The following is a 22,422-nucleotide window of genomic DNA, read 5'->3' on the forward strand; positions in this document are numbered from 1 at the left end:
TAATGAAAGGTTTTCCTGAAAATGGACCACGTCACGCCCGTCCGATAGGTGGCGATACACACACTTTTAAAACATTGGTGATATTGTTGAGTCGCCGAAGACAATAACAACATGCAATTGCCTTATTTTAACAGGATAGATCTGTAGCTATCTAAGTTTCTGAAATGTGGAGATTGAACGTTGTCCGCCACAAGGCTGGTCGTCAGGGTATTAGTTTGGAGGAGTTGAAGTTCAAGAAACGAGCACATGAAAAAGGTGAGTTTAGTCAGATTCAGCAAAGAACTTACCATCTACTTCTAGTTAGCTATTGTAGCCCACCGTGTGATTATATTTGGTGAGTACGCTATCGGTAATATTGGCCATTTATAACAGACTTAAATGTTATCATACAATAAATATTAGCTAGCTCATTTATTCAAGCCAACATGTCGTTGGACATGTCAAAATGTTGTGTGTGAGAACACACGTTGATACGTTTTTGATAAAGGTCTCAATTTTCCGTTTCTTATTTGTAATTCATTTAGAGCAGTTTGTAGATGTTATTTTTCACTTTGACTTCGTGGACATTTTTGTTGTTATTCAGTGGCAGAAACTCTTAATTAAATCCATTTTGTTTTCATATTGTAACACTGAAATGTGGTGAAGTCCAAGGGGGTGAATACCTTTCTTAGTATTATTACCCCGAATTATTTAATTATAGCTCCGAGAAAAACTAAGGAATATTTTGAGTGAGGTATAATGTTATGAGCACTATGATACCGTGCTACTATTATTGTTTTGATAGTCTTTTTTCATTGTAGAGTTGAGACAGGCCAGAAGGGACAGCCAGCTGGTCAGCAAGAGACTTCTGGTGAATGAAGATGAGGATGAAGAGGGTGGCACCATGGACACAATGGCCAGTGATCAAGTACTGGACTCCTAAATTTTTGAGATTGTCTCTAGTCATTGACCTAGAAGAGACATACAGCTATTTGAAAGATTCTGGCTGACTGTGTGTCGTGTTCAATCTCTTCTGAGATCTGTTCTGCATTCTCTTCCTGTAAGGTGCTGGAGTACCTCCAGATGATTACTATTGACAGGGATGTGGTGAATAAAGAGGCCCACCTGAGAGCACTCAGAAAGGCCCTGCGCAGCCCCTCTGCCCACCTCACCTTCATCAAGTATTTTCTCAGTTTGTCTTCCTCTATGTGTCTGCGTGTGTGTCTGCGTGTGTGTCTGCGTGTGTGTCTGCGTGTGTGTCTGCGTGTGCGTGCGTGCAATTGAGTGTGTTGTTTCTGTCATCATTTCCTGTCGGTCTCCCATCTTTTCTCAGGCAGCAGGGCAGTATCTCGGTCCTGGTGACCAATCTCAGTGGCCCCCACCCTCAGTGTCGTCTGGAGGCTGCACGCTGTTTCCATGAGCTGTCTCATTCCCCCCACCGCGAGGTGGACCCCTGGAGGCTGCGCCAGGCCACGCCCTACCTCATCACCTACCTATCCGGACAGAGTCCCAAGTTCACAGTCAGTCCCCCCAACACAGCGTTGGCAAACAGCCCGCCACAGGATTACACCATGTCTTTCTTCCTTTTGAATTAGTAATGTGTTACGGTTGGTGTGACTCGAACAAAAACATATGCGAGCTAGCGAACACTGATTATGGAAATGTGGCCCCAAAATGTGGCTCCAGAAGGATGGAGTTCAGTCATGTAAAAATGTACAGGCACTTTGTGCCTAGGCGTCTACTGAGACGCTGTGTGTTTCTCTACAGGAGCTGTGTCTGTACACCCTGGCTAACATGTGCCCGGACAGTGAGAATGTCAGAGAGTTGCTTCTAGTCCAAGGCGTCGTACCTGCCCTGACCAGCTGCATCCAGGTCAGCTACACAGCTCACTCCTGTCAGGGGACCCAGGTGTCATTGTCTCCTTAAGCCCACTCTAATGGTGCGTGTGTATGTGTGTGCGCAGATACACAGGTATAACCTAGCTGTGGTTGAAGCAGTAGCATTCACCTTCTCCCAGCTGGTTTCGGCCAACTCGGCATCAGGGGAAATGATCCCGTAAGTTAACATCGTGGTCATAATATTATAGCAGAAACGTCACCGGACACCACTTAGAGGTGCCTTGAGAAACACCTATTCGTAGTCAATGCTTTGCTCTCCTTCCCGTCTGTCTTTAGGGCGGTCTTGGCGTCTGGTTTGATCCCTCACCTCCTCTCAGCGTTGACCCCTGACCCTCAGTTTGGCCTAGGACCAGCCATTGAGTGTGCCTGGTGTTTGCACTACCTGTGCTGCAGGTGGGACACAGCAGCGTACTCCCGGCGTCAGGCCCGGAGTACCCTGCTTTGCTTTTGGCCATGGTTGTGTGACTCTGGTCAAAACTAGTGCTGTATGTCCAACCAGACCAGCCACACGTGTTTACAGTTGACTTGCGTGGGGTTATAATGGATACATCATGGCGGTGTTGCGTGATCTGCACTCAGGTTTTTGCTCTCTTGTCTGTAGCAATGTGGACAACGGGACTCTGGTGGCTCAAGGTGCTCTTCTACAGTGCACTTCCTTGCTGGTGACACTTGGTGGTGCTGTTGCTAAAGGAAGTGTAATGGAGGGACTGGAGCTGGTGAGTCACTGAATCCAAACTCATTAGACATTTATCTTCCAAACATGGCCGTTGGTGTGGTTATTCAGGGTGTAAACCGCATGCGATGGAACACAAGGACTTCGTTTTCTAATGTGTCCTCTGTCATGTCTTTCTCCATCTTCAGTTGATATGGCCCCTGCTGCGCTGCGTAGGGAACCTGTTGTTGTCTGGGCCCCTCGGGGCCCTGCAGCCCCATTTAAAGGATAGCCGTCTCCTGGCTGCCCTAATTGCGTTTGCTCAGGTCTTCCTTCGGACCCACCCAGCCTTGGCCAGAGAGAGCATCTGGGTCCTTAACAACCTCACAGGTTCGACAGGGTTGTGTGCGTTCGTGTGTGTGAGGAATGTGTATAGATACATACTATACATATGGGTATTATGCGTTGGTTAAAACACAAAAACATTTTGATGTGGTATCAATTTATATCTCCTGATGTACAAGTTACCTAATGGCACATTTACATATTTCTAATCTTGTGATAACCAATAATCTCTCTCCTGAATCCCTCTCTATCTACAGTTCTTTCCTATTTCATCCATGTCTCTAAAGTGTGGAATCTCCTGAACAGTGAGTGCTTGTTTTAGCTGACTCTGTCCTGATAGTTTGTCTTTCTCTCTCTCTCCAGCTGACTCCAGTGTATTCAGTTCAGCCATGCTCTATCTGAATCTGGTTCCGGGCCTCATCCAGCTGCTGCCCTTCTCTGAGGGCATCAACACCATGGTCAGTATAGTGACTGTCTCTTATACCAGTAATAACACCATGGTCAGTATAGTGACTGTGTCCTATACCAGTAATAACACCATGGTCAGTATTAGTGACTGTCTCCTATACCAGTAATAACACCATGGTCAGTATTAGAGACTGTCTCCTATACTAGTAATAACACCATGGTCAGTATTAGTGAATGTCTCCTATACCAGTAATAACACCATGGTCTGTATTAGTGACTGTCTCCTATACTAGTAATAACACCATGGTCAGTATTAGTGAATGTCTCCTATACCAGTAATAACACCATGGTCAGTATAGTGACTGTCTACTATACCAGTAATTACACCATGGTCAGTATTAGTGACTGTCTCCTATACCAGTAATAACACCATGGTCAGTATAGTGACTGTCTACTATACCAGTAATAACACCATGGTCAGTATTAGTGACTGTCTCCTATACTAGTAATAACACCATGGTCAGTATTAGTGACTGTCTCCTATACTAGTAATAACACCATGGTCAGTATTAGTGACTGTCTCCTATACTAGTAATAACACCATGGTCAGTATTAGTGACTGTCTCCTATACTAGTAATAACACCATGGTCAGTATTAGTGAATGTCTCCTATACTAGTAATAACACCATGGTCAGTATTAGTGAATGTCTCCTATACTAGTAATAACACCATGGTCAGTATTAGTGAATGTCTCCTATACTAGTAATAACACCATGGTCAGTATTAGTGAATGTCTCCTATATTAGTAATAACACCATGGTCAGTATTAGTGAATGTCTCCTATACTAGTAATAACACCATGGTCAGTATTAGTGAATGTCTCCTATACTAGTAATAACACCATGGTCAGTATTAGTGAATGTCTCCTATACTAGTAATAACACCATGGTCAGTATTAGTGAATGTCTCCTATACTAGTAATAACACCATGGTCAGTATTAGTGAATGTCTCCTATACCAGTAATAACACCATGGTCAGTATTAGTGACTGTCTCCTATACCAGTATTAACACTATAAGATATGATACTGATCATATGAAGCCATTTATTATCACATAGTTGTTTGGCTCCTTTTTGAATCATAATGATAACAGAAATTACCCAAATGGCCCTGATCAAAAGTTTACATATCCCACACCAGTGGCTTTTTAAATAGCAATTAGTGTCTGTGTATAAATAGTCAGTGAGTTTGTCAGCTCGCACGTGGATGCACTGAGCAGGCTAGATACTGAGCCATGGGGAGCAGAAAAGAACTGTCAATAGAACTGCGTAACGAGGTAATGGAACTTTGTAAAGATGGAAAAGGATATATAAAAAGACACGCAAAGCCTTGCAAATGCCAGTCAGTACTGTTCAATCCCTTATTAAGAAGTGGAAAATTTTGTGGATCTCTTGATACCAAGCCAAGGTCAGGTAGACCAAGAAAGATTTCACCCAAAACTGCCAGAATAATTTTTTGGGATACAAAGAAAAACCCACAAGTAACCTCAGGAGAAATACTGGCTGCTCTGGAAAAAGACGGTGTGATTGTTTCAAGGAGCACAATACAACGATACTTGAACAAAAATGGGCTGCATGGTCGATTTGCCAGAAAGAAGCATTTACTGCGCCAATGCCACAAAAAAAGCCCAGTTGCAATATGCCCGACAACACCTTGACACACCTCACAGCATCTGGCACACTGTGATTTGGAGTGACAAGACCAAAATAGAGCTTTATGGTCACAACCATAAGCACTATGTTTGGAGAGGAGTCAACAAGGCCTATAGTGAACCGAATACCATCCCCACTGTGAAGTATGGTGGTGGCTCACTGATGTTTTGTGGGTGTGTGAGCTCTAAAGGCATGGGGAATCTGGTGAAAATTGATGGCAAGATGAATTCAGCATGTTATCAGAAAATACTGGCACACAATTTGCATTCTTCTGCAAGAGAAAGCTGCGGTCGGGACGCTTTTGGACTTTCCAGCATGACAATGACCCTAAGTACAGGGCCAAGTTGGTTATAGCAGAAAATGTTAAGGTTCTGGAGTGGCCATCTGTTATAGTATTTCTTGAACTAATGTACATTTTAGAAATGTCAGCTTTTTTCCCTGTTATGTACAGTATCTCACAAAAGTGAGTATACCCCTCACAATTTTGTATATATATTTAATTATATATTTTTATGTGAAAACACTGAAGAAATGACACTTTGCTATAATGTAAAGTAGTGAGTGTACAGCTTGTATAACAGTGTACATTGGCTGTCCCCTGAAAATAACACAACACACAGCCATTAATGTCTAAACCGCTGGCAACAAGTGAGTGATCAAATTGGCCCAAAGTGTCAATATTTTGTGTGGCCACCATTATTTTCCAGCACTGCCTTAACCCACTTGGGCATGGAGTTCACTAGAGCTTCACAGGTTGCCACTGGAGTCCTCTTCCACTCCTCCATGACGAAATCACGGAGCTGGTGGATGTTAGATACCTTGCGCTCATCCACCTTCAGTTTGAGGATGCCCCACAGATGCTCAATAGGGTTTAGGTCTGGAGACATGCTTGGCCAGTCCATCACCTTTACCCTCAGCTTCTTTAGCAAGGCAGTTGTGGTCTTGGAGGTGTGTTTGAAGTCGTTATCATGCTGGAAATACTGCCCTGCGGCCCAGTTTCCGAAGGGAAGGGATCATACTCTGCATCAGTATGTCACAGTACATGTTGTCATTCATGGTTCCCTCAATGGTTCCCTCAGTGCCAACAGCACTCATGCAGCCCCAGACCATGACACTCCCACCACCATGCTTGACTGTAGGCAAGACACACTTGTCTTTGTACTCCTCACCTGGTTGCCGCCACACACGCTTGACACTGTCTGAACCAAATAAGTTTATCTTGGTCTCATCAGACCACAGGACATGGTTCCAGTAATCCATGTCCTTAGTCTGCTTGTCTTCAGAAAACTGTTTGTGGGCTTTCTTGTGCATCATCTTTAGAAGAGGCTTCCTTCTGGGATGACAACCATGCAGACCAATTTGATGCAGTGTGCAGCGTATTGTCTGAGCACTGACAGGCTGAACATCTGCAGCAATGCTGGCAGCACTCATACGTCTATTTCCCAAAGACATGCGGTTCATGCAAGACAACCAAAGACTTTGCATGACCTGGAGGCATTTTGCAAAGACGAATGAGCAGCTATACCACCTGCCAGAATTCTAGGCCTCATAGACCACTATTACGAAAAGACTGCACACTGTCATTGATGCTAAAAGGGGCAAAACACAGAAATATTAACTAAGGGTTTACAGACTTTTGAACAGGGTTCAGTTCATTTTTTTCTTTGTTGCCATGTTGTGTTTTATGATTATGCCATTCTGTTATAACCTACAGTTGAATATGAATCCCATAAGAAATAAGATATGTGTTTTGCCTGCTCAGTCATGTTTTCTTTACAAATGGTACATGCATTACCAATTCTCAAAGGGTATGCAAACTTTTGAGCACCACTCTAAATTATTTGGCTTGCTTCACTCCCAAAGGTATTAAGGGTTCTGGGTAACATTGCTCATCACGGAAGAGAGTACTGTGTCCATTTGGCTCAGGCTGGCCTACTCTCTGCTCTCTGCGCCACGCTGAAGATGGCCGACTCTGAGGTGGTGACCTTCAGTCTGGAGGTGCTGGGCCAGCTAGTGGCAAGTGACACACAGGTGGGTACCCCTCATCCTGCCACGATGATGTTCCCCTGTCACGATGTTCCCCTGCCAGGCTGATATTATATATTGATGTTTGCCATAAATCCTGTTGTGCCGTCTCAGGATAACAAACAATGTTTCTTCTCAGCTGGCGGATGAGTTCATTAAGCAAAGTGGGCTCCCCCTGCTGGAGGCCATCCAGTTTAACAGCCAGGAGACCATACGCATCAGAGCAACACACCTGCTGGAACATCACCTTACCCCACTCTGCCTGGTGAGGAATTAAGCCAATATGAAACTATATTAAGTGCACTCAAATTTCAGACTTGGGCATTATCTGACTTTCTCAAGCTGATACTTTTCAACCTAAAGATTACCGATATCACAAATTGACCGTTATTTTACTTGTCTTGTCTGATAGTGGACTTGCATGTAAATGTTTAAAGTGTCATTGAATGTTTTGTGTTTTTGTATATAAACGTTTATCTGTTTAATCTTTTGTTCTTAAAGGTGGATACATCTGAATCTCCATGAAGAGTCTACAAAATGGGAGTGTCACTATGACTTGTTTTAACGGGGTTATAAGACATTTGTGTACATTTAAAATATTTTTATAAAAAGATGTGAAGATATTCAAATGTTTTTCTATAACATTATGTGCTGTATATATTTATATTAAATAAAGAAAATATTTGTATACTGCTTTAATAAAATGCTAAAGATTAAGTCTAGTCTGTCTTTAACACTCTTGATTTGCAGATTTGCAGGTGGGTTTTTCTAATCACTGATTGCAATTTTTTTTTTCCACCTAGTGATGTTTTTCTTTCTAGTTAGCTGCAGTGAATTGCCAAAAACGTCTATTTGATTGCATTGAGTTGTAAAGTCATTATGATTACAGTATTTATGTTAAAAACGTCGCTGGATAAGGTTTTGCTATCATTTCATGTTACAGACGTAATTGGGGATGTTTCATCATAAGTATCAGTGTTATCATTAACATTGCAGAGTGTCATAACATAACAGGTTGCAGAAAATGTAAACGGAGCAGACCCCAATTTGAGTATGTAGTGATATCGGAGCTGGCCAGAAGGCTGTCGCTCAAAGTCGCTCCAGGACGGCTCCGAGTAGCATTCACTTCACGTGGTCACGGCATGTCCGGCCCCGCGTACATTTGTGGGTTGTGTGCAGCTCAGCTCATTTATTAATCTGTATGTTAGCTAAATACTTTAACAACAAAAAACGAATGAAACGCAAAAGTGTAGCTAATGAAACTGACTTTTAGGGAGACAAACAGGTTCATAATCAGACGAATTTTGGTGCTAGTTTAAGGTATCTTATTGGACTGATAAGGCAATACTCTGTATAAATGACGAGATTCGGCAAACGTTGCAAGAATTCAACGCTTTACGAAGTTTTGATCTTGCGCGTAATGCCACGGCAGCATGGCGTAAACCACCCTACAGGTTTAGGTCGAAATATTGCCTCCACTAGCAGTCCTCACCTATTATAAGCAGAAATAATTGGGGTCTAAAGCAAGATTGTCAGAAATCAACACATTGTCTACCATGTATCATGCAATAAACAGAACATCTCGGTACAGGCAACGGAATATAAATGGAGTGAATTTCGAGCGGTCGTTTTTTTTTTTCGTACGAGCGAAGAGTGTTAGAGAAAGGCGTCGAGCGGTGGAGTGGTGCGCAACAACCGCTCCGAGAATTACGAGCGGGATTTACGACAGTTGAACTCGTTCACATGCTGACGGGCTGGCATTCATTTGAAGTGTCTTGCCCTATGTTTGTTTATAAATAGTAAATGTAGGTCAGCGTAATAATAATAATTTATTCGACAAATAAAGGGGCATTTATAATATTTACACGAAAACAGCCCTTTCGTAAGCCTGTCATCTGTTGAGTTTTTACTTTAACTCTCCCCTACTTGCCTGTATGCTCCCGTTTTTCTCTTTCTGCCCCCTGCCTCCTCTTAGCCCTTCCTGCTCCCTCCCTCCTGTCCCTCCCTCTCTTTTTCTTTTTCCTTACCCTCTCCATTTCTCCCTCTTTCTGTCATTTCCAGGTTGTCACTTGGTTACTGCAGACACTATGGTGAGTTTAATGGGATACAAACACTTGGGTTGCATGACCATAGATGTGGTCTATCAGCAGGATTTCAATGTTTCACTATTTTATTGCATGCTATGTTATTCTTGTGAAAATGAAAAAAACGTAGAACAATGATGGAAGCCCAGGTGAACAAGATGAGGATAGAACTAGTGTGTATTTAGGGTCATTTAAAGGGCAACTTTTTGATGTTGAGTCTTGAAAGGTTTGCTAATTCTTTCTGTGAAATGTATAAAATACAAAGTTTGTGTTGCAGTATTTGGGATGCAAATGCAGTATTCAGTGTTCATATATAATGCTTAACACAGAGTATTGACAGCGTAAGAGTTGACACTTGGTGGTATTTTGTTTGACAGCGATAGAATGAGGAATGACAGACTGGGTCTACTAAGACTGGGTCTCAGAGACCAAAGACAGCGGTACAAAGGAAAGAGAATCTGAGAGATTTCTGTAGATCAACAGGGAGAGCTTTGAGTTAAAACAGCTGCAATGTTACTCTTGTAACCGTTTCGCGTGCCGCCTGCCTACGTCTGTATGGGTCTCAGCATACCGTGTTAAATTTAGAGTGTCAAGTATGATTTACAGGTTATAGTGTAAGTTATGCTGAAGGAGAGGTGTGCCAAAACATATTTATAGTTTCATTAAAGGTCTTCTACTGTATGTGAAACACAAAACCTTGGCATTATTTCATACTAATGGATAATAGTTTTGTGAAGCAGCAAACTACTGTAGCTCTGCGTATGGGGGTGAGAATTACACCCCGAGGTGCGTTAGCAGGGGAGAAGGATGAAATAAAGGGTAAATAAACCGGGTGTTGATAAACAGAGAGAGGAGTGAGGGCAAACAGAGGGAGGTTGGAAGGAGAACAAGTGGACCGTGTTTGTTGCTCCATCACATGATTGAATACCCAACAATGCAATTTCTGTGTAGGTGATTTTGCATAACAATTAAAGCGTGCATGCCGTTGGCTTCTGTATCTGATCTGAACGCCCACATGACCTGGTACTTTTAGGTAGAACTGTTAGGATTTGACAATGCATATTCAATTATTTAGTCATTTTGAAAAGCTGATCCTAGGAAACAGTGACTAGGGTCTGGTTCAAGTGACAGACTATTTTGGCGTAGAGGAAACCTTGTCACTGTCAACACAATAACCGTATCCCAGATGTGCCCACACTCGGGAGGGGGCCCCAGGTTTTAAAAAGTGTTTACGGAATCTTTCAAATAAATATTGCTTACCAGAAAAAAAATGGTGGAATAAGTTGACAGGGCAATACTATGTGGTATTATTCTAGCATGTACATCATCAACCCTGGGCAACATTCACCTGGGATGCTCATTGGGATATTGGTGTCTACAGTAATGTTCTGATCATCACGGTTTTATCTGTACACTAATTGTAGTGACCAAAATGTTGTTTTCAATTTATGTATTAAAATGTGCTTTTTGCTAAGTTCAAAATCAGGTGTTAGATTGAAGGACAATGAGACTAGGGTACTACTTTAAAACTGCAACGTTTCTCTCTGCATATACAGTTCATATTATATTTGGTATTGTTAAGTCCAGTCATGTATTTGTAAAATAGTTAGCTAGAGAGATGGAAACCTGAGTGTTTCATTTTAAATGTTTGCCTGCCTCACTTAAGCGTCAAATCCCAATGTTCTGTCATGGCTGCCTTGTGAATGGTTGGACGAGCTGTCTGTCTGAAGAGGCCCCGCCCTGGAACCATTTCTTTCTCTTGCCAAAGTTACCAACAGAGTCCGTCATTGAAACCAGACCCTAGTCACTGTTGCCTAGGGTCAGGTTTTCGAGACTAAGGATTTAGTCAGCTATCTCCTACATATTCTGAAGTAATTTCTTCTGTTCTAAATATACATTTGGAACAGTACAGCTGCACTCTATATGACTGATTTGATTATCTTATTAACTAAGAGATCTTATAATTTAAGGTCTGCTAGGTTTGCTCCATGCGTTGTGAAAATGTGTGAATGCTAATGAATGGGTGTGTTTAGTACTGCTGGTAGTGGTTCCATATGTACACACCTATTGGCTGTCATTGGCATGTTTAGCGGTATCAGCTGTCATACTCTACATCACAGGAAGCTTCGCTGTTTGTTTTAACCGTAATTAGAATGTTTTTAGGACTGATCTATTTGATGACACCTCTTGGCCTGTCTTCACCTAACATTATGTTTTCTCATTATTCCTGTTATATTGTTTACACATGCACACACACACACACACACACACACACACACCGAGACGTTATCCATCTCACAACCCCTGTGTCCCCCACAGCTGTCTCTCAGCTCACTTCCCAGCACTGTTGTCCCCAGCCTTCCCTTCTCGCCAGGGAGATTTGCTAATGGTGGACAGTGGGCGGGGTGCTCCAGCCAGCAGGTGGTGCTGTTCCAGACCCTGCAGGAGGCCCTGAGGGAGATTGACCTGCCTGAAACACAGGACCTGCCACAGGGTGAGACTAGGGCCACGACTGCCGGGCTGAGACTTCCAGGATGTTGCAGACCGTAATGTCCTTGGCAACAAAAGCACTTAGGCCTGTTTACCATTGTGATCTAGAAATGGTGGCTGCTCTGTGGTTTTACTGCTTCCAATGCTCTGAACATTGGAAACATTTGAGTAAAGCCCTCAAGGTCTGGTCAGCCTAAAAGAAAGAATGGATCTTAACTAGCACAGTCACTCAGACTACGCATAATTAGTACTGTAATAGAGTAAATGAGTTACTAGTGAACATTTGTTTCAAGGAGTCTTTCATTTGACCCTTGCATGGTCCAGAAATCTAGCTTCCCCCTGGTTTTAGTAGACTGCTTGGCTTTAAGAGTGTTTGGAATGATAATAGTATTTCAAATCAGCATAGTGATGCTGTCTGATGAGAACCACTTATCTCCAAAGCAGATACTTTTCAGGAAATGAAAACATTACCATATTTTTCTTGTTAACTTACAATTATGAAACCTCAGAACTTATTTTGAGTGCTTTTCCTTCTTTGGAAAAGGTTTGAGTATGTTGTATCTGCTTTCATTGATGTGTCTGCTTTCAGTACATACATCTCAAAAGGTGGTTGCAAGGTTTTTCATCAGATAGAAGTAATAACCATCTGCCTTATTGCTTTCATGGTTCATCTTGGATTAGTTTGAAATATGTTTTATTAGAAGCCAGATAATAAAGAAATAATTACATATGTAAACAGAATGGGTGCTTTATTTTCTAACACATAAAAAGGCAAAGAAGAAGACCCTAAAGGGGTATGTTCTGTCCCTGAGGATGTCAGTTAACCCACATTATTCCTGGGTTTTTGCTGAAAATAATAATGTGTTTTTAGTCATACCTACCTGGTAAAATTACATCCACCTCAAGTTTTTTCCCCAAAACTCCTCACCGCCCCCCTTTTCTGGGTGTCTTTGGTATAGCCTACAATTAATGAATCACTTTCTATTACATTGGGAGGTTTTGGGCAACTGGTTCATGCCAAATGGCACCCCAAATGGCTGTTCTGTATTCTCTTCCAGGTGTGAGTCACTCTCAGCTGTGTATTTGTGTTTTGGGATCTCCTCTCCCCTACCTCTCTCTGCTTCTGGAGGCAGGGCAACGGAGCCCAGGTATCGTAGCTCCAAACACACAGACATGAAACACTACAGGTGTGTACAACGGCCTGTTAATCAGTCGCCTTTATATTTAGTTTGGTAATAAAGTAGTAGCGTAACAGTGATTCGACGTGTAATAAGGTATGTCCAGAGCTTTGGCTACATGATACACCTTGCCCTAAAAGCCACTGTATGTGCCAAACTGTTTTCCATGGGCTCTTCCACCAGTAACATCTGATCGCTGCTCCTACAAATTTGGCTTCAGTTTCCAAATGGTTGGAGCTGTAAACTGAATGTCCTCATGACAGATAGGGATCTGTCATTCCTGTTTGCCACTCATAAGAGTTTAAAGGGACTGCGGCAAAATCAGTTGTAAGCAATGCAATTACTTCTCAATATCATTGAGATGCATTCGAGTTGCTACAAACCATCGGCCTAAATCCTTCAGGCATGATGACCTTATTTGGCTTAAGGTGTCAATTCTGTAGGTGTCATAAGCTAGAAAAAGAATTTGCTCAATGGATCATGTAATGAACCATTCATGTGTTAGTGTGATGTCCGGGGACAGCAGGCCTGCATGCCAGTGAAATCTCGCTTCCTCTCCCTCATTGAAACACCTGTTTGTTATTATTGTCCTCACCTGTGTTCCTCATCGCTGTTCCAATTTAAGTTCCTCCTTCCCTAGTGTATCTTGTCAGTGATTGTCACACTGTTTCTGTTTTTGTGTCTTCATTTCGGTGTGGTTGTACCTTAGTTTAGTTACTAGAAGTCCTCTGTTCTCCCTGTGCCTGTGTCCTGCCTCACACCTCCAGCATCACACTTAGTCCAAACATCATAGAAGATGCCAACATATAAAAGCAATGGTAAATCGTTTTTTTACCAAAGAGTAAGAAGGCCGTGCTTTACCAGTCCCAGGCACAAAAGCAAAAGCATGACTCAATGCTAGAATGGTGTTAGATTTTATATCATTTTCTTGACCATTTATGGGCCGGAGTGCTGGCAAATAAATATAATGGAATGGCAATCCTTTTATGGGATTCATTGGTGTCATTATCAAATAACCTAACTGCCTCTAGAGAGAAAAGCTGAGTCTAACACTAATAGCTCTAATTTTAGCCAGATGCCCAACATGTTGAGGGGAAAGATCACTAGTCCAGGCTGATATTTAATGAGAATGTCACTGGCCTCCATGACTTTATTTTTATATAAATAGTACTTTTCCTACCCGCTTTGACACTGTTGTGACTAATAACAGATTAAAAGTTTTTACAACAATGATAAAGGGGGAATACTCCCAATGGAAATATTTATGTCTATATTTCCAATCTCCAATTGACTCAGGACATCGGGTCAATGCCAAATGTAGGATGTTAACCCCACTCTCTTGTATATTGTCATAATAAGATCACCTTTCTCCCCCTCTCTCCCTTCTCTCCCTTCCCTTCTTCTTTTTCAATGTACCTTATTCTCAAAATACTGTAACTGTTACATCTGTCCTCCCTCCTCACTCATGTACTAATGTTACACCGTTCCTTCCAACTCTATTCCGCCCGCCCTCCTCTCTCTCCCACTGTAGGAGATGCTCTCCTGTGTCTCTCACCATCCTGGCTCTCTCGGTCCTCTTCCTCCCTCCTGGTCCACAAGGCTGTCATGTTTGACCTGGGTGGGCGTACTTTTCTGTCCACCTTCAACCCCCCTCGCAGGGTCACCTACTTCTTGTCATGTGATCCTTGGACTAAGGAAGAAGTGTCCCTCGGAACAGACTGCCCGAGCGGAGGTTCTGGACCACTGGGTCAGTTCTGGGAAGATGTTCTGAACACCAGGGTTCTGCTGCAGAAGGCCAAGATCCACTGTCCCCCAACCCTGGCCCTCCTTTTGCCCAAAGGGCAGATGGGGCTGGGTGAGGGTCGCACAGGAGGGGTTAAGGTGATGCACCTGGAAATGGGGGTGGAAGAATGGGAGAACTCCACCCAAAACGAGGTGGATGCCTTTCTGGAGTCAGAGGGCGTGCGAGGATCTGAGAGGGTGCGTGCTGTCGTTCCAGAATGTAGTCAGCCTTGAAATAAAGGTGCAACATCATAACAACTCAACGTTACTTTGTGACTAGGTGGTGCTCAGGTGCAGCGGTGGGAGGTTTGTGGGCGAGGCCACTTCCCCACCTGTCTACCTGTCCAGGGACAAGGACGAGGTCTGGGCCAAGGTGAGTTACCTCCTTCCCCAGCTCCTCCCTGGAGAGGCAGTGCTACTGGAGGCCTACTGCTCCCCACTGAAACCTGGGCTGCGGGTGGAGGACCGCACCTGGGAACAGTACACTGGTGAGGGCTTTCAGTTACGATGGATTAGGGTAGTTTGAGGACCTAGTTTTTAATGATTATTTGACACTGGTGCACATAAAACTACTTTTAATGTAACATGCCATGGGCCATTACTGACTGGCTGTCATAGTGAGGTGGTTGTCATGTGAATGTGTGTCAGACTGCAGGGCTCAGGTTGCAGACCTGTCCTTCAGACTGTGTGCCATCGTAACTCGCTCCCCTCAAGACCTGCCTCTCCTCTACAAGGTGAGAGTAAAGCGAGAGACAGAACGAGAGAGAACGAGGTAGGAGAGAGAAATGTTAATTGTGTGTACCATGAAAACCTTGTTGTTTGATTAGCAGTAGGTGCCTGACACTGTCCTGCCTGTGGCTTTGCACTTTGGTCATTATGTTTTCATCATGTTTCCTCAATAGTTTGGACCCTCTGTAGACAGTATATACAGTGGCCCTTTTAATCATGTTGTCTTTAACTCAGGAATACAGGACACGTTCTTGTAACAAAGGTCAAATACATTAAGACATTAATTACTTTATCTCTAACTTGAGCTTTATTTCCTTCCATTCTCTCTCTCTCTCTCTCTCTCCCCCTCTCTCCCCCTAGTTGGTGTGTAGAGTGGGTGTGTCTGCCACCCCTCTCTCTCACTGCCACTCCCTCTGTCAGTCTTTGGAAACAACCCTATTGGAGTGTGGTTTCACTGACCCTGCCATGGCGACATCTCTCCGTCGCCTAGCAACGGACACCACCCTGTCCTGCTTTCGTGTTGTCATGGAAACGGAGTCAAGCATGACTGCAGATGACCGTGGCGGAGCAGGCGGCCAGACTGACATGATAGGTGGGTGTTGACTTATTGCCAAATGTACACTAAGTTATCTTGAAGCTGTCTGAGCTGGTTTGATAAATTACTGCCCATACTCTCTGAACGCAGGGTATAGTTTTACAGTTCCTCCTTCTGACCACCTCCTTTCCTCTCAATTTCACAGGTGTGGATCTCCTATTCACCATGGACGGCTCCAGTATTACGACTGTGGTTTTGGGCTTCCACTCTTCCCTCTGTCTCCATTCGTCCCTCCTGGAGCAGGGGATTGGGATGGAGTCGTGTGACAGTGGGATAGAAGGGTGGAATCGGGGTACCCTGCTCCTCACCCCTCTCACCCGCTCCCAGTGCTACCTGATGCAGGGGAAGACTATTCTGGTTGTAGGAGCTGGTGGACACAGTAAGAAGTTCATCTGGAAAGCAGTCAAACACTATCAACTCAAGGTACATGTTTACATGGACGTTTACTAGTTTACTAGGAGAATAATAGTGAAAGTGAATAGATTGGCCAACATCATTTCCAGCTGTTTTAGAACTGCATTTTACGGTATTGCATCTGATTAACTAACACATTAATGGTACCAGTTAGATAGCTATGCTAATATAAGAATTTAAAATCAGTCACATTCTTCCCTCCAATCAGATCCTGCTGGTGGACAGTGACCCCGCCCACTTTGCCTTCCAGTTGGTTGACCACTTCCTTGCCCTGCCAGACCTCACCGACCATCGTCGTGACGAACAGCACTGCTCCAGCATCTGTGATTGGCTGTCGTCCTCCGGCCTCCACCCCGACGGCTGCGTGTGTTTCTGGGACGACTGCGTGGTGCTGGCGTCGATCGTCTGTGATAGGCTGGGGCTCAGAGGCCCTCCCACCGAGGCCATACGCATCGCAAAGGAGAAGAGCCGCACCCACAGGCACCTACTGGGGCTGCTTAGGTCAACGAGGACTAACCTCATTAGTGTTGAACAGCCCTCCGGTCAGGCGGATGGCCTGGTTGAGTTCAGAGACTGTGAGAGGAGAGAAAGACAGCAGAACGGCATGGTCAACATGGAAGGAGACAGCATGCGAGCTATGGCAGATTTTGACCGAGGGGATCTCTTCAGCGAGGTGATTGGAAAACCCAAGGCCGCCAGTCCTCCCTCTCCTTTCACCTCACACTCTTCTTCCTTCTCGCAGTCTTTTGGCACTTTCCAACCCACCGCTCCTCTCCTCTCTCCATCCCCATCCTCCTACGCGGTCCCCTGTATCCACGTAGAGAGCTCCCTGGATCTGGAGAAGGCCACCAGAGGCGGGGCGGGCGGTGCTGGTGGGTTCGGTGTGGGCGTGGTGAGATTCCCCGCCATCATGAAGCTGGAGTACGGGGCGGGTGCTGTGGGCGTGAGGAAGGTGGGCTCCCTGGAAGAAAGCCTGGCCCACTTTGAGAGGATCGGAGGGGACCTCCGGGAGGAGACGGATTACCCCGGCATCGGCCTGTGCTGGGGCAACGCCATGACCCTTATGGAGTACGTTGGCGGCACGGAGCACGATGTGGACTTGGTCCTGTTCGAGGGGCGACTGGAGGGCGCGTTTGTTTCCGACAACGGCCCCACGCGTGCCCCGGCCTTCACGGAGACGGCCGCCCAGATGCCCTCGGGGCTGGCAGCGGACAAGCGCGTCCAGCTGATCCACGCGGCATACCACGCTTGCTTGGGGTGCAGCCTTCGGGATGGAGTGTTCAACGTGGAGATGAAGATGACAGAAGTGGGACCAAAGCTCATTGAGATCAACGCCCGCATGGGCGGCTTCTATCTGCGCGACTGGATCTTGGAGCTCTACGGTGTGGACATCCTGATGTCTGCCTTCATGGTGTCCTGTGGAATTCGACCCTGCCTGCCTTCGGCCACCTCCCTCCCAGCCAGGGGGCACTTTGCTGGGGTGATGGTGGTGGTGTCACAGCACCTCCAGGCCCTGAGGGACACAGCCACTCCTGAGCGTCTGAGAAGGCTGCACAACGAGGGGACTTTGAGGCTGAATGAGCTGGCTGACGAGGATGAACTGATCTCTGGGGAATACGAGGAGCCCTTCTGTAATATCGGGATAAGAGACGCTCACAGCGCCGCCAACGCTCGCCAGCGCCTCCTCGCCCTTTGCCAGGGGCTCGGCCTGCACTGTCCTCCACGCTACGACCTGGGGTACTTCCTGTCCCACTTTAACTAGGTATGAAGTCCTGGGAATGAAGCACCTGGGGATTGTTACATACGGTGCAATGTTTTAGATGCTATTCACAAACAGAAATATCTCCATGACAGACAAGCATATGCTTTATTCCTGCTTCAGTGTTTGTCCTCAAGATTGAACCCATCTGACAACAACCTTTGTCCATCGCAGGTGTGTTGTGTGCAGATGTGATTTTGTACTAGGGTTAGTTTAGTTAACTTAGAGTTACATCACAGGAATGAAAAGAAATACTCATTAGTTCAAAACATCTCAAAACTGCAGTTTCGAGGACTAATTATTTAGATAGCAGAACCTTGATTTTTCTCAGTTACATTTTTGGGATCATCTCAGGAATTATATGTTTCAAAAAAATAATCAGTGATTGAGAGAATGATAAATGTCTATCTACACATTTTCAGGAATGATGAGGGTTTTAATAAAAAAAAAAATGGAAAAACATAGCATAGCTATTAGAAAAGATTTACATAATCCTATTACCAATTTTGAATCTTAACTTACCTAAATGTACAGCCTTCAGCTTGATTTGACCTTTACCCTGCTATCTACTAGGCTGTAGCATCAGCAGTCTACGTCATAATCAGGTCATAGCAGTTCATTTAGTCAGCACCCAAAGGCAGGGCAGGGTTGGAACAGATGGGAATGGAGAGTTATATTTCTCTTGGGGTCCCCCAGTAGTTCCAAGACAGTATTAAATATATTCCAGAGCTAGCACACCTGAATCAACATGTCTACTCTCTTGACTACTTGATTAAAGTGAACAGGTTCAAGACTACAAGAAAGTTATGAGATAGCTGGGGGTTCCCAGGGTATCTCTGGGAACTGGTGGGTTAAAGTATTGGTAAAACAGGTTTATAAAGGAAGAGCAGAAAAATATTTGTTAGGAATCAAAGGGGGTTAAAATAAATCGGCGGAGAAGCTTGAACAGATGTACAGAGGTGGCAAAATTCAGAACATTTCAAGGCTTGGCAACCTGCAATTCATAACTCTTTCTGATATAAGGTTAGAGGTCAAGTAAAAGTTAGTTTTTATTGAACAAGCTTAAATGAAAGGTTGCTTCCCCAAAAATAAACAACTTGAAAGGGTATGACAATGGAGATTGACTTCCCCCACGTAGAAACACTTACAAATTTCCCCCTTTGAGTCGTTTGAGATTTTACCATTGCAAACATGTTCACCCTGGAACAAACCTCATCTGGCAGAGTAATGTGGCATTTGGAATCTGGTGTCCGACATACTCAGTAGGCTGGCGGGTGAAACTGATACGGTGTCCTGGCCACCCTTCACCACCCCCCAGAAAAGGGTCAAAGTGGTCAAACGGTTGGGGATTTCTTGCTTCTGTTTCTGTATGTCTGAGTTCAGTGAGGTTCAAAAGTACAAACTAAAAGTCCCCTTGATATATTTGAAAGTACACTCAAAGAACTGGAGAACAGCTTTAGAACAACTAAAGTGCTGTCAGTGCCCTTTTCCACTTCCATATACTTAGTGCCGGCCCTAGCCTTTTGGGGGCCCTAAGCAACATTTGATTTGGGGGCCCCCTCTACCATAGCAGTCTGGGGCAACCTGGCAGTCGAGGGCCTTAAGCCAGCCCTGAATTCTAATTACTTTACTCATACTTAAGGGGATTTTTTTAAATTGTAAAATGAAATTATGCATATACGCATAATGTATACATACATTTTAATAGAGATCTAAACTAGCTGAAGTGTGACATTTTAAACAAAATTACAAACCAAGGTAATTGGCCCCATAGACTAGAGTGATTTACATGATAACAGGATCAATTCAGCCACTTCTCTAGACCACCTCTGTTGGGTAGTGATTTGCAAAGCAAACGCTCAATTGTGGGAACTTTAAATTGAACTAAAGGTCGAAGGAGAAAATACTCAGCTGTGGGTATGGATATAAAATGTATTTTTCAGCCTCAACAGAGTAACATTCTTTCTAAACCCAACTCAGCACATCACCTAAAACACAGCATCCCTACTGTGAGGGCTGGTGGTGGCAGCATCCTGTTATGGGGATTCTTGCACGTCTGGATAGAAGGGAAGGTTATGGAGCCATGTACAAATAAGTTGTTGAGTATAACCTGCTGTCCTCTGAAACAAAGCTGAAAATGGATGGATGTTCACTTTTCAGCATGACAACCAGCACACATCCAAATTAACAGTGGAGTGGTGAAGGAATGCAAAGGTAAATGTCCTTATGTGGCCCAGTCACATCCCCTAATTAGCTTTTATATTAAGTAAATGTGTTCATGTTGTCATATTTGGTTTAATGCTTTTTTGTTACAATTTAGATAAACACGTTTACATTTACACATTGTTCTACAAAATGTTCACCATGAATAAATTCACCACACAATAAATTCTTGTAATTAACACAAAAGTGATTTTTCTGTTACATAATGTTGATAATACCATTAACAGGAATAGGAATACCCAATAATTTGCTCAAGATCCAGCTAATTCAGCTACTGTTTTAATCAAAATGACTAATTCAAATTTCCTGTGTTAAATATAATAAACATTCAAATTTACACTTCTTACTTCCTCTCTTGTTTTATTGATGCAATGTTTTAATGACATTTATTTAATGGAATTAAACCTGAAAGTCAATCTCCTGCACTGCACCATACAGGCCTGCTGTGTGCTGCCTCTTTCAAACTTTATGTAAATGCGATGATAATTAATGGAAGTAAATCAGAGTTATTTTACTAAGAGAGGGGAAAAAAAAGACTTGTTTTCCATTTCTTTTCTAAAGCCTGGCACATTGAGGTTATTGGTTTGCCAAAATGTGTTTTTCCCAGACTTCTCCCTTTCTTGCTTTGTGGTACTTGTTTTGAGTCCTTACATGCGGTCCAGATTGTGGTTGCTAATAGAGACTGCCGGAACTGCTTGAATTCACAAATCACCTAAATTCTAAACGTTAATGTTAACATTTGTTTCAGTTTCTCTCACACTTTTTCTTAGGGCTTCCCTTCTCTTTCGATCACAAGTATTTGCTGTGGCTTACCTCTACTCCCAATTCTATAGTAGTAGTGAGACTTTAGTTTACTTCAGAAGTGTTTTCTCCAGTCTCAAAACCATCCTGCACAGCTCTATTTAATCAGTTTGTCAAACTAACTATTAGAGGGAGTAAAAATATTGACAATAATAATAGCAAAAGGAAATACACAATTATTGGGTATGTGTGAAACGAACACAATGTTAAGAGCTATACAATCAGGGATAGAATAGAATAACAGCACCTTCTTCTGTTTCCAAACCATTGAACACCCCTGCTGCTCCACGCAAAGAAATATATTCAGTGATTACAGAAAGAACTGTTGTCTCTCCACCGGACTCACCCTCAGTATTTGTATTCTGATATCAACAGGCTCTTTCTCTACCCTAAATTTGGGAATGGGGGTCACACTGCTGTCAGATTAACATTGGACAAGACTGTAAAATAGAACTGCACTCCAGACTTGTCACACACAGCCTCTAAGGTCTTAAACACCTTTTCAAGTGATGCAAGTGCAACATCCACAAATCCACTGAAGAATCCGTTCTCCTTTTTCCTCCAGCGCTTCACTGACTGGCTCGTCTCTGGAAAAGTCATATCTGGTCTCACCTCAGGAAGTTGGGCAGTAATCAGGTGTTTATACATGTTTCACCAAGAGAGGGCGCAATAAGACCATAGAAACATGGCATTTCACCCGAAGGCGGAGCCTCAAGTCATACATTACACCAAGAGACCTTTGCAGGATCTATGTTCCATGCACGTTCTCCGTTTGAGAGCACCAATATAAAAAAAAAATTTTACTTCATTATAACTGGTAGAGAAGCAGGGGAAATGTATAAAGTATTGTACACATACTGAACTATTCTCTGTGGAGAGATAACTATGGTAGGTAACTTAACGTTATCCCCCTCTTTGTGCAAGAGTGTGTGTATTCGTAATTCTGACACATTTACCCATCTGTGAGACAGAATAAATACACTGATCAGCCATAACATTATGACCACCTGCTTAATATTGTGTAGGTCTCCCTTTTGCCACCAACAGTCCTGACCCATTGAGACATGGACTCCGCTAGACCTCTGAAGGTGTGCTGTGGTATCTGACACCAAGATGTTAGCAGCAGATCCTTTAAGTTCTGTAAGTTGTGAGGTGGGGCCTCCATGGATCTGACCTGTTTGTCCAGCACATCCCACAGATGCTCAATTGGATTGAGATCTGGGGAATTTGGAGGCCAAGTCAACACCTTGAACTTGTTGTTGTGTTCCTCAAACAATACCTGAACCATTTTTTCATTATGGCAGGGCACATTATCCTTCTGAAAGAAGTCAATGCCATCAGGAAAT

General features: G+C 43.7%; 2 protein-coding genes across 4 annotated transcripts; both read left to right on the top strand.

The window, feature by feature from the left end:
- Positions 1-59: 59 nt before the first annotated feature.
- tmco6 (transmembrane and coiled-coil domains 6) lies at positions 60-7,734 on the top strand. Its single transcript, XM_010895725.3, has 13 exons — positions 60-255; positions 801-907; positions 1,045-1,160; positions 1,313-1,499; positions 1,747-1,851; positions 1,943-2,034; positions 2,154-2,270; positions 2,479-2,593; positions 2,739-2,919; positions 3,238-3,332; positions 6,860-7,027; positions 7,161-7,286; positions 7,523-7,734. Exons 1-13 carry the CDS (start codon positions 165-167, stop codon positions 7,544-7,546), a joined length of 1,524 nt encoding a protein of 507 aa, XP_010894027.1. The 5' UTR covers positions 60-164; the 3' UTR covers positions 7,547-7,734.
- Positions 7,735-9,028: 1,294 nt separating this feature from the next.
- Positions 9,029-20,621, top strand: LOC105025204 (carnosine synthase 1). Of its 3 annotated transcripts, XM_010895726.4 has the most exons (9): positions 9,029-9,111; positions 11,425-11,599; positions 12,654-12,743; positions 14,305-14,753; positions 14,836-15,043; positions 15,204-15,289; positions 15,645-15,876; positions 16,025-16,302; positions 16,502-20,621. In XM_010895726.4, exons 1-9 carry the CDS (start codon positions 9,109-9,111, stop codon positions 18,053-18,055), a joined length of 3,075 nt encoding a protein of 1,024 aa, XP_010894028.2. In that variant the 5' UTR covers positions 9,029-9,108; the 3' UTR covers positions 18,056-20,621. The 3 variants fall into 3 exon arrangements, with proteins under 3 accessions (XP_010894028.2, XP_034147846.1, XP_019901720.2); XM_034291955.1 differs by lacking the exon at positions 12,654-12,743; XM_020046161.2 differs by lacking the exons at positions 9,029-9,111; positions 11,425-11,599 and having other exon boundaries at positions 12,740-12,782.
- Positions 20,622-22,422: the final 1,801 nt, after the last annotated feature.

This window comes from Esox lucius, chromosome 4, assembly GCF_011004845.1.
Source record: "Esox lucius isolate fEsoLuc1 chromosome 4, fEsoLuc1.pri, whole genome shotgun sequence".
Classification (NCBI taxonomy): domain Eukaryota; kingdom Metazoa; phylum Chordata; class Actinopteri; order Esociformes; family Esocidae; genus Esox; species Esox lucius.

Bases quoted from the DNA above. Each gene is read 5' to 3' on its own strand.
- LOC105025204 (XM_010895726.4), top strand. The intron at 11,600-12,653 runs GTGAGACTAGGG...ATTCTCTTCCAG, and splicing joins AACACAGGACCTGCCACAGG to GTGTGAGTCACTCTCAGCTG. The intron at 15,877-16,024 runs GTGGGTGTTGAC...TCAATTTCACAG, and splicing joins CGGCCAGACTGACATGATAG to GTGTGGATCTCCTATTCACC.
- tmco6 (XM_010895725.3), top strand. From the start codon at position 165: ATGTGGAGATTGAACGTTGTCCGCCACAAGGCTGGTCGTCAGGGTATT. The intron at 256-800 runs GTGAGTTTAGTC...TTTTCATTGTAG, and splicing joins GAAACGAGCACATGAAAAAG to AGTTGAGACAGGCCAGAAGG. The intron at 2,920-3,237 runs GTTCGACAGGGT...CTCTCTCTCCAG, and splicing joins GGTCCTTAACAACCTCACAG to CTGACTCCAGTGTATTCAGT.